Source organism: Erpetoichthys calabaricus, chromosome 3 (assembly GCF_900747795.2).
Source record: "Erpetoichthys calabaricus chromosome 3, fErpCal1.3, whole genome shotgun sequence".
Lineage (NCBI taxonomy): Eukaryota > Metazoa > Chordata > Cladistia > Polypteriformes > Polypteridae > Erpetoichthys > Erpetoichthys calabaricus.
Genome location: NC_041396.2, coordinates 268,048,434 through 268,060,791, shown reverse-complemented (window position 1 = coordinate 268,060,791; position 12,358 = coordinate 268,048,434). Strand labels below are relative to the sequence as shown.

Genomic DNA, 12,358 nt, shown 5'->3' with positions numbered 1-12,358 from the left:
TGCATAACTTCACACATTCTTTTATGTCTTCCTTTTAAATCATGTGTAAACTAAACCATGGAGTCTCTTGCTACTCAAAGTGAATAACCGTTTTTCCTTCCTTCTCCTAGCTCCTATTATGATCAGATGTGTGGCCTTTGTGGAAATTATAATGGAGACCCCAAGGATGACTTTATTAAACCTAATGGTGAAATGGCTAACAACTCAGATGAATTTGGAAACAGCTGGCAGACTCAAGAGGATGAGGACAAAGTGTGAGTCTAAAGAACCTTTATAACCTCAGACGTTTTTGTTACCTGAAAACTTTCTGGATGGCAGAATGGGTATATTTGTAGTATGAAAGGAAGGCAGAATGGGTACATTTTTAGGATCCACTTTAAAATGTACCACATAACATTCTCAATTCCAGCTATTCCAAGTCAGATTTACAGGGTGCCAGCTGCATATGTACAGCATCACTACATGAGGCAGTTTTAAAACTGGTAACTAACTTAACTTGCATTTCTGTAAGAATATGGGAGGAAAGTGCACACTAAGAAGAGGAAACTTGCAAAGTCCATCTTAACAGGTTCAGGACACTGTATTTGTAACATGTCACCGCTACCCACTGCATCACAATGCCACCCTTATAACAATCATTACTTTCTTTGCAACAAATTAAATTACTACACAGAAATACAAGGAAAGCTGGTAAATATACAGTACTTGTAGCTTTTATGTAAAGCTAAAAATCCATGTTATAACTCCAAAGACAATCATAACTACCACATTACCAGGCATATCCTTGTGCACCTCACCAGTTGCTTGCATTCAGTCTGCCTTGCATTGTTAAGGTGTAATTATGTCTGTTTTTGAAATGCACTGTCACTGAGCACTGCTTCATTCCAGTGCTTATGTTCAACACTTTTGTATTGTAAACAGCAATCAGAAAAAGAATGGAGAACTGTCTTGAGAGGCAAAACTATATAAAAATGCACAAAACTCCACAAGTAGCAACTCAAAATATATCACTCATCTACCTTGCCATATGTATATTTTTTGAATGAGATCTGGAATCCAGGGGTGAATAGATTAATACCTCAGCCGACTGTAGTACTGTATATCATCAAACCAGGTTTCAAAAAGGCAAAAGAATTATGGCACAATAAATGGCATAAAAACATTACACAATTTAAGTGATAGCAGCATGGAATTTCTTTCAATCTATAAAATTTAAATTCTTATGAAGTCTACAATGGTGAAAAATAAACTTGTACATATAATAACAGTGCTAAAACAATAACAGATATTATATATATTTAGCAGTTATTTACCAGAGTGACATTTTGAAGAATAAAAATGAACCTGCTTGCAAGGCTCGAAGCAGGTTGACGTCATACCCATGATGGAGCAATTGTAGGTTAATGGCCTTGCTCAAGGGCCCAACACAGTGGAGACACAAGCCAAAAAAAAAAACTTTTTAAATATAATAGAGCAAATAATAACATTAGAGAGTCAATTGCAGGTCCAGCATGCTAAAATAATATTAATACATTCTTACCGTGTTTTAAAAAAGGTTTGGACATGTCCACTGAGAGGGAATTCGATTTTTTCTAAACTGAGTTAATATAGGTCTTCTTTTGCCCACTTAGTTGTAAAAGATGGGTTGGGATCCTTCTAGCTGATCACAATAAGTCTGCGTGTTAGAATTATGGTACAGGATATTAGAGTTGTTTAACCTCTACACACTAAGATCTGGGAGTGCAACAGATACTGCTGTTAAAGGATCAGGAGCGATACCATGTCTATCAGAGAAGTATATAAAGACTTTTGTCCAATATTACATTAATTTCATGCAAAATCAATCAATCAATCAATCAATCAATCAATCAATCAATCAATCAATAAATAAAAAACTGAGACAACCTCACCAACAGAACATGAAACTGACATGATTTTACAAATTTCAACACCAATTTCAGGTGTTTATGTTTACCACAATAATTATTCAGAATTTTGAAACATTTAAGCATATTGAGAAAGAACAAAAGTTTTACGTTTGCCTCTCAATAACTCTTTAATAGTTGATTGTATCAAATATCCATTCCTACTCTTATGAATGCTCATTTTTTGATGAGAAAAAGGGTCATATTCGACCTAAAGCAGAAGGTGGCATGGCTCTATCTAACTTTCAACTTTATTACTGAGTGGGAAACATACAAGCTATAAAATCCTGGAAATTGACACAAACAGATGAACACACACAAGCGTTGTCCAAAATTGAAATAAAATCTTGCAATACTTCTTTATATTTCTTGATTTGTACCCTTGTAAATGCAAGTTATCATCAAAATACTAACAACCTAATTGTCCTTCATTCACTGAGATTATGGCACCAATGAACCACTTCAAGATAGAGAAGCTTTTATCTGTGGCACCTCTACACAATAACCACCTTTTTCCACCCTCTCAAACTTACACGTTTTTTAATGTTTGGAAAATGTATGGGATTATTTCATTTAGAGTATTGTATATATATAGTGTCTTTGCATCCTACAAGCAATTACACTCCAAATTTCGCTTCCCATCAACATAATGTTTCCACTATTTCCAAATTAGAAACTTTGCTAAATGAAATCTACCTAATTTTCCTCATCTCCCACCTATTACTATTCCAGAAGAAACATTGACTAGTCTTGAAGACTCAGATAGCATTTCTATAATATATAAAAACATTTTAAAGTCCCTTCCTTTCAAAGATCCCAGAGTACAGTGGGAAAAGGATCTCTTACTCAGCATTTCAGAAAAACAGTGGAAGGCAGCCATGCACAGAATTCACTCTAGCTCTATATACGCAAAGCACACAATTATTCAACTTAAAATCTATTATCGAGCACATCTATCTTTGTTCAAAATTGTCCAAAATGATTTCAGGGCAATATCCAACCTGTGAATGTTGCAGTCGAGCTCCAGCCTCAATGGGCTACATGTTTTGTGCCTGCACCATATTAACATCACTCTGGACCAAAATCTTTAAATGCCTTTCAGACAGCCTTGGTGTCACAATCTCTCCTAATCCATTAACAGCTGTGTTTGGTGTACTTCCAGATGGGCTTAAAGTGGAGAAGGACAAACAAACTGTAATTGCCTTTACTTCACTATGAGCAGATAGACTTATCTTGCTCAACTGGAAGAATCCTAGTCCACCTCTTTTAAGTCAGTGCGTAACTGATGTTATATACTATTTGAAATTGGAAAAAATCACATAGAGGATCTGTTCAAAACTTTTTAAAAACCTGGCAGGATCCAATCAATAAAATTTTAGAATAAGTATATATATTTGGGATAAGGTTTCCCTCTTCCCTCTTTTCTACTGTTAAAGTTTTACGCTGGCTCTCTGCCTTCTTCTCTTTCTCTTGGGTGGTGGCTGAATTAAATTTAGTCTTGTTAAGTTTGACTTGATTGTGTGGAATGTTACTTGCTTTTAATAAAATCAAAAAAAGGTCTCATTCATTTTTTGTCTACGGCAAATAATGAGTAAGCAAGTGACCCATTTGTGATAAAATTCACACTTGAGCTGGAGTAACAGAAGTCTTTCAAGACGACGGGAGTAAGAGGGACAAACACTTTGTGGGAATCCACTAGAAGTGCTGCTCAGGGAGGAGGAGGGTGTATGCACCACTTGACCCTCATTTATCTCTCCGTAATCAAGTTGTACATTACAACAGTGGTGCATTCTATAAACTATAACATTTCAATGTTATCATCGAACAATTGTCATTTTTTTGTACTTGGATGGGTGTCGGCCTGGCCCTGAAGTGGAATAAGTGGTCTGGGTGACATACAGCTGTATACCAATAGGCAGTGTGGGTGGGATATTTACACTGAGGCCCATAGGGCTGGAGGGGGCGGGGGACAGTGCCTACAAGGCTTTATTATTATTAATATGTTTGTCTACTTAACAGTGGAATGAAAATTTTAATAGTGTTATCCATCCATCCATCCATTATCCAACCCGCTGAATCCAAACACAGGGTCACGGGGGTCTGCTGGAGCCAATCCCAGCCAACACAGGGCGCAAGGCAGGGAACCAATCCCGGGCAGGGTGCCAACCCACCGCAGGACACACACTGACCTTTTATGTGACTTATTCTGTATACTTGACATACAGTATCTCATTGCTGGAGGTCATTTTTAAAATTGGATTTAATTTAATTTAATGTGGATGGAATGTAAATTTTTAAAAATATTTTTATGGTCTGTCAAATTCTAATTACAGTACATCACGTTTTGGATGACTAGGATCTTTACATGTTAATGCTTTACATAGTCTCAAACCATGTAGGGATTGGCCAAATTTCCCTATCAGTTTATACTTTTATAGCAGTGTCTATTGGTGTGGTCCTTACTTGGGCACAGCTTCACCTTCATTTTTCTACTACTGAATACTCAGATCTCTATTATAACATTCTATTACAATTTCCAATGCAAATCTTTTTTTTCATCAATTCAGAATTTTGATTTATATAATAAAGTACACTGCTGAAGCATAGATTTGATTCCTTGCTGTTGTGTTTCCAGATGCCAGCCTGACAACGAAGTAGACCCTCCTTGTGATGAGCAGTTATACAACATGGTAGCAGATCCTGATCATTGTGGGAAAATCCTAGATGCAAATGGGCCATTCAGGTATGTGCTAAAGTCAATTCAATTGAAGTCCACAACCCCATATTACTTTAAAATTAAAAACAATCACTTTTGAGTCAGTCTACTGTAGAGGTCTTTATTTTTATAGTGCCTGCCTAAACAATATCCCACTCTGGTTGAATGAATTAAGATTCTGGCATATTAAACAAAGTAGACCAGAAGAAGACAATTAAATCAACAACAATGATGTTTGCAAGAGCTTAGTAGACATTTACCCACACTGCCTTCTTATCATGTATTCAACTTCAGCAATGAACAGATGTTAGATGATGCATGTTAAGAGTCAGTTTACAAGGGTAGAGGAATAATTAGCCTTGATTTTGATTTTATTAATTTTGTTAATTTAAAGAACTTGGTTAGCTGTATAGTTGTAAAAATACCTCAAGCTTATATGGATTCAGTTATTTACATTTAAATTTATTTACCATAACATCCAATTCACAAGACCATAGTCTATAATTTTCTATATTTTTCACCTGAAGCATTGGCAGGCTAAGTGATTCAATCATAGTTCTGCACCAACCCAATGGACCGGACCGAACTCTCATTTCTGTGGTTTATAATCTAGTGTTGCTGCCACCACACCACACATTTACGTGTTTTGGCTGTCTGGCCTTCCTTTACGATTATCCTTTTTAATAAGCTAGGCTTTAGAATAAAATTCATTGCTCATACAGTATCTGCTCTGTTTAACTCCAGTAAAACAGAAACAGGCTGTGAAGGAGGAAATAGCAACGTTATAATGCTTGTAGGTAGGATCAGTGTCTTGTGCTCCTTCTACATTCAAGGTTTGTTGCATACCATGCTAGTATCTCAGTGATTGGCTATTGATCTTGAGAAGCCAACTTTTCCTTCTTTATGAGGACATGCTGCTAAATAACTTAAATCATTTTCAGAAATGTCTCCAGATGATCAGAGCCTCTCTTGACTAATCTAGGTTATCTGTTTATACAGATTCACAGTTGGAATCAAGCAGGTGGTACTATATGTTGTCGTTCAGCACATTGAATAATGGCTGGTTTGATATGTTACAATAACACAAGTATTTTCAATGCCACAGGGACTGTTTGGCAGTAGTGAAGCCTGATCCTTACTTCCAGAACTGCATTTATGATATGTGCCGCTACGAGGGACTGCAACAAACGCTATGTGATCAATTGCAGGCGTACACTGATGCCTGTCTGACAGCTGGAGCTGCTGTACACAACTGGAGAGGCCCCACTTTTTGCCGTGAGTTAATACAGCTTTGCTTTTCTCTCAAACTCTTCCCTTACAAAAATATATGTGGACATACCGTATTTTTCAATATAGTGTAAAATATATTTTACTAAAAAAATAATATGCATATATAGATTATCTCTGAAATATAATGAAATGTTCGTTTCCCTTAATATATTGTAACAAGCATATTTCTTATATATTGTATATAAGACATACAGTATACTGTGTACCCAACTCCATATTTCTTTTAACCTGAAACACAAGCATCACAATGGATTCAGTTTATTTTAAACTCCCTGTAACTCCCTAGATGTTGTTCAGTTAGGTAGATGTATCAGCATTTGGGTGCTGCAGTGTATTCCATGCTGAAACATTGACTGTTTAAGGATGATCTGACATTTCAAGAAAAATGGTAAAAAAAATTGCAGCTAAAATGTTTATCTCTTCAATATTAACAATTGTAACAAGGCGCTCTTTAGGCGCCTGACCCAACACAGACTGACAATGGAGGCACGTGAAAAATAAACAAAAAGATTTATTTTCTTCATCTGTGGGTTACACCTTCCTCGTACCCACAGGCACAACACAGTCCCAGAAGCACACACAAGCAAAGCACCAACAAAAATAGCAAGTCTTCCTTCGCCACCACTCCTCCCAACAAGCGTTGTCTTCCTCCTGACTCTGGCTCTCGGAGTGGTGTCTGCCGGTTTCTTTAATAGCCCACCCGGAAGTGCTTCAGGTGATGATTAACCTAATTCAGGCTGCACTTCCGGGTGTGGCTGCATTACAGCCCACACAGGTTCAGGAAGCCGTACAGCTCCCCCGGCGGTGGCCACAGAGCCCAACAGGGATGAGCTCCGGTGTTCCACAACTGTGGCCCCAGTGTAACCCAGGGGGGTTGCCACCAAGCGTTCTGGAGGACATAGTTTGCATCCCATGGTTGCTTCCCCGGATCCAGTGTCAAAGGGGCATCCCGGCCGTCCGCCACACAATATAAAACAATTTGAACTATAAATGGATCAAGAATATGCTACAGCACCTGTTCACCAGTTTTCTATTAGTGGAAAACTGTAGATTTTTGTGTAGCATATCAAAATGCAAGAGCAACAGGCTGCAATCAGAATGAAAATCACAAATGATGAAAAATTACAAAGCTTTTAGATACAGTTTAAACTGAAATCACCTTCTTATAATTATATTTGGGTGGCACGGTGGCGCAGTGGGTAGCTCTGCTGCCTCGCAATTAGGAGACATGGGTTCGCTTCCCGGGTCTTCCCTGTGTGGAGTTTGCATGTTCTCCCCGTGTCTGCGTAGGTTTCCTCCCACAGTCCAAAGACATGCAGGTTAGGTGCACTGGCGATACTAAATTGTCCCTGGTGTGTATTTGGTGTGTGGGTGTGTGTGTGTGTGCATGCTCTGCGGTGGGCTGGTGCCCTGCCAGGGTTTGTTTCCTGCCTTGCACTCTGTGTTGGCTGGGATTGGCTCCAGCAGACCCCCATGACCCTGTAGTTAGGATACAGGGTTGGATAATCAACTCGCAGTGGTCCCCAACCTTTTTGACAGCAAGGACCACTTTATTAGATGCAAATTTTTCCACGGACCGGTTTGGGGGGTAGTTGGGGGAGGGGCAGTTTTATTCACAATTTAAATAACATTTCCATTATTATTAAAGTTATTAAGCAGTTCGCATACGTTTGCAATCTGAGATTTTTCTTCTTTTTTTGCATATAACAAAGACATATGCTTTACATTTGCCATTCCAACAGACTGCACATCACAAACATTAACACTGCAATCTTTTTTTCGTGTCTGCCGTTTCTATAGGAGGGTGACAATGAGTTAAATTCCAATGGATGTTTTTCAAATGTTGACAAGCAATAAGCAAAAGGAATCACTGAAAACCACAGACAACAAAAACAGCAAAAAAAACAAAAAAAACAGTACGAGGAAAGTTCAAAGAAAGAGATTTTTTTACAATGTTTCTGTTTGGGGATCGTTGTGCAAACGTGCACATCTGAGCTGCGACCACAGATCTAACTGCTCTGTGGATGATTCGTTCAAGCATTTCAAGGTCACTTCGTTGTAATGAAAGCATCTGTTGAATGTACTTCGTAGTGACGTGACTTCTATAGACTCATGTCATAAGGGGAAACTGTCGGGACCATAAAAATACTTTGTTGTAATACTCTCTCACCTCGGTCTCTCTCCTCTCTCTGCACCGCTGCAAAGCCCCACCCGCCAAGCGTTCTGAAAAGTCTGAGTGAGTCGCCGTTGCCGGCAGTTCTCTCGCGGCCCGGCTGTCAGATGGCTGCGGACCGGTAGTGGGCTGCGGACCGGGGGTTGGAGACCCCTGGGATAATGGATTGATAATTATATTTTACAAAGCAAGTGATACAACGAGGTCAGAATATTGCAGGTTACACCTTTATTACTTACTTGCTGTCATAGTGGTGATTTAACGTAGGAAATCTCAAAATAAAAATAACTAGGAGAAACATATTGGATGATATTTGCAGTCCAATGTTCATGTCTTTAAAATGTATAGTATACTTGAGTAGTATACTAGCTGTGTCACCCGACTTCACCTGGAAAATTTCATAAGACAGTAGGCATCCATTTTAGTGCCATACGTCAGTTGGCCGTATCAGAAGTACTGCAACTAAGTACTTTTATGTATACAATATTTGTTTTTTTGTTTTTTTTTTTACCAAAAGCTAATATTATTGGCAGGCAGTGTGTTGTAGTGGTTAAAGCTTTGGACTACAAACCCTGAGATTGTGAGTTGAAATCCTACTACTCATACTGTATGACCATGAGCAAGTCACTTCACCTACCTGTGCTCCAAACTGGCAACAACAAAAAAGGAAATGTAACCAATTGTGTCTTAAATAAGTCATCAGTGAAATAATAAGAGTATTATTATTCAGTCACTGGGGCTACTAAATCCTAAACATGCTACAGTATATACATCTGCACATGAGTAAAACAATTCTGCCAATCAATTCCTGCTTTTCCCTATTGACATGGCTTTCGTTGATGGTTTAATTAATTGAATGTTTTTACTTTTTACTGGGGTGTGTGTGCGTGGGACATCCCCATTCAAAGTAAGCAGACGTGCATGTCAACGTAAAACATTTCAGAGGGCAGGATGGGCGTCCTCTTTCAAAGTCTGTATGTTACAGTGGAGTAGCTTGTGGAGGACCCCTCAGTTAAAATTTACAGCATCTGACTTCCTTGTCTTGGATCTGAAAAAAAAAAATATTGGAAAAAGAAAAAAATGTGTCATCTAATTTTCTTTTTTCTATAACATCACCAAATTTCAATCACATTTTTTTCATATTTTGGGTATTTAGTTTTTCTATTGGTATGTTTACTCCATAATATTAATATATCTAAATGTCCTTTCTTACCGGATACCTACTGGCCTAAGATGTACAATCCAACCAAATTTTAGCTTTTTAACTAAAAATGTGTCATACAGTGTATTATTCCTACTAATTTTGAAATATATTGAGAAATATGTATTTTTTATATTTCGAAAAATATATTGCAATATACATAAATGGCAGTATTTTACATATTTTAAAAATATATTAGAGTATAATGCAAGATATGAAGTATATTTGTACATACTGTAAAATATATCTGTAGCAACATATTTTTAAAAATATATATTTTACATATATTTTTGTAAGGGTTATGAGCAATACAAACAAGTGCCTTGTATTTAAAGCCTCCATTTAAATTTTTACAGGAATACACCCATCAGTTGATGGGGGAAGGAGTCTCAAATGTTATAATATGGGGTGGAGGTGTTTGAGAGTTGATTTTTACTTTTTGATATTATATTGATTATATTGAATGACGTCTGTTCTTGTTAACAGTTAGCATTTACCTTTAGCATTCTTAGAAAGCATTGTAATTAAAACCTCTTGATCTCTGACCCAGTCCCTGCTGCTACTTTAGCACAGGGACAAGTATTGATGAGAGAATCAGCATAATGTAGTGTAGCAGAATCGTGACTCCAAGGGTCCTTCTTATTGGTACATTGCGAGGATATGAGCAATGAAACTAATCACGTACTTCTGTAAATGACAACTGCATTTAAGAAATGTAACTAGCAGCTGTAAGTCAGTCATCTCCTTCCATGCTCTGACTGACTCCACGTACATGTCAATAACGTTATTCTTCCCATTCTGAACTGGCTTCATGAATGTGACTTTGACAGCTGCTTCTGATGAAAAGTTAAAAATTCATACCAGTATATAGCTTAGCAGACTGACTGACACTTAATATCTTTTGTTTCTTCACAGCTTTGCCCTGCCCACCAAACAGTCACTATTCTCTGTGTGCCAGCTTGTGCCCCCAGTCTTGCGGGACAACTTCTCCCCTCTGTTCTTCAGGGTGCATTGAAGGGTGTGAGTGTGACCCTGGATTCATTCTGAGTGACAGTCAGTGTGTGCATCTGTCTCACTGTGGCTGCATGGATGAAAATGGAAGTTATCATTCTGTGAGTACTCATTCTGGTTTCAAATTTGCAGGGTTAGCCTGACTGCCCACAGGCAATGAGATTCAACACAGGGCTATAGCTGTTGTTACATTGATGAATATCTGATATAAGCAGATAATATAAGCAGAAACACACATTCAAGCTGAAATATGTGTATTTGCGATCCAGCTCCATATACATCAATGTGTGTGTGTGTGCGTGTGTGTGCGTGTGTGTGTGTGTGTGTGTATGCATATGAATGAAAGGTTTTGTTATTTTCAAGTAAATGATTCAAAATGCTTATGTATTCAGATAAAACAGTCACTTCACCCAACTTTTCAGTTGAGGCAAACTTTATGTAAAAAAATATTGTAAGAGAATGGACACTAGGTGGCATTGTTGCCCCTTTTTTACTCAACAGACAGATGCAGGTTAAAACACTAAGAAGTTAATTATCTTCTTCCTTTTTGTTATAGTGCCCAAAGCACCTACACCACAATAAACAGCCAATAAATCAATAATACTACAATCAATCACAATATTCTCTCCTCCACACCTCCCAGCAAGCTCTGTCCTACTCCTCCTGACTCAGATTCGCTTGCTGGGTTCCCAACAGTCCTTTATATAGTCCTCGACCCAGAAGTGTTTCTGTCCTTCTGTCCACGTGACTTGCCAGCACTTCCTGGTCAGATGGGAAACTTGTTTTTTCTTCAGCCCGGAAGTACTTTGGGGCTTCCGTCCCTGTGACTTTGGAGTACTTCCGGGCTATGCAGACAGTAAAAACTCCCTGGTCTCCCTGCAGCGTCTCCTGGTGGCACCCATGGTACCCACCAGGGCTGTAAAGCCAAACTCCAGATCTCTGGGTGCTCTGCGGGAATCCAGGGCACCGCTATGCTGCAGGGAAGTCTCCATCTAGTGCCCCACCCGGGTTGCGCTCCTGGCCATCCATCACAATGTACATACCTGCTATGCTTCAAATGTTCTTGCTGAGTCCTGGCCGAAGTGCGCCATCTACTCTGCTTCCAGGGTTGTTTTCTGTCTTGTGCCATTACTAGCACAATACACTCTCAAATACTTAACATTATATGGGAGGAAGATAATTCAGATGTAGCATGCATGGTGATGTTACATTTTAACAACAAACCAATCTAATCCTGTTATAATAATATTCTTTTATTCTTTAGGTAAAGATTAGAGAAGAAGAAAAAAAATAACATTTGCAATAGAATAATAATTGAAGGTGCAGCTGGCAGAAAAGCCAGTGCTATGTTTTAATCTCTAACATGTACAATATACTGTAAGTAACATAACTCAAGTGAATGGCACAGTGGTCCAAAAATGCAACTAAGCAATCTTTTAATAGTAATTGTAATTGTACAGTAGATCGAGTTGTTGTACACTATAGGAAGGCATTATATAAAACAAAGTATATTGATTGAAGCTGCTGTCAAAAGTCACTTAAAAATTGTTATTTTAGCTCAGATGGATAAGTGTTAACTTTTTAAACTCCACTAAGATGATAAAATCTGAATTCAAACCCTGAAGGAACAGTGACTCCAGACAGAGGTTTAAGGCATCATGATGAAGAACGAAACAAAAAAGTTTCTATTTGTGTACAGTTTTGCAAAACTGACATTAAAATTAGTTTTATACGTAATTTTGAAACTGCAAAATATGAAACAGTCATTTTGCTTCCTAAGGCCTTGCTCACACTTCCATGTTTACCTGTGTTCTTTTCTACAACTACATAAAGCATGAAATCTGAAACATCTGCTTTAATCAGCTGGTTACCAGGGCACAATCACGGGGCATCCACAACCTATCCCAGGAAACAATGGGCACAAGGCAGAATCAACACCTGGATAGGGCAGCAGACCATTACAGGAAGAAAACACACACACACACACAAGCACACCCACACACACACACACACACACACACACACACACACCAGTTTAACTA

At 38.3% G+C, this 12,358-nt stretch overlaps 1 protein-coding gene across 1 annotated transcript in view; it reads left to right on the top strand.

The window, feature by feature from the left end:
* The window catches only part of zanl (zonadhesin, like), a 124,011-nt gene that overhangs the window by 56,714 nt on the left and 54,939 nt on the right, over positions 1-12,358 (top strand). Inside the window, exons 23-26 of the mRNA XM_051924772.1 lie at positions 111-254; positions 4,561-4,668; positions 5,747-5,916; positions 10,221-10,417. Coding sequence (XP_051780732.1) covers positions 111-254; positions 4,561-4,668; positions 5,747-5,916; positions 10,221-10,417 — 619 coding nt within the window. The remainder of the gene's footprint in view (positions 1-110; positions 255-4,560; positions 4,669-5,746; positions 5,917-10,220; positions 10,418-12,358) is intronic.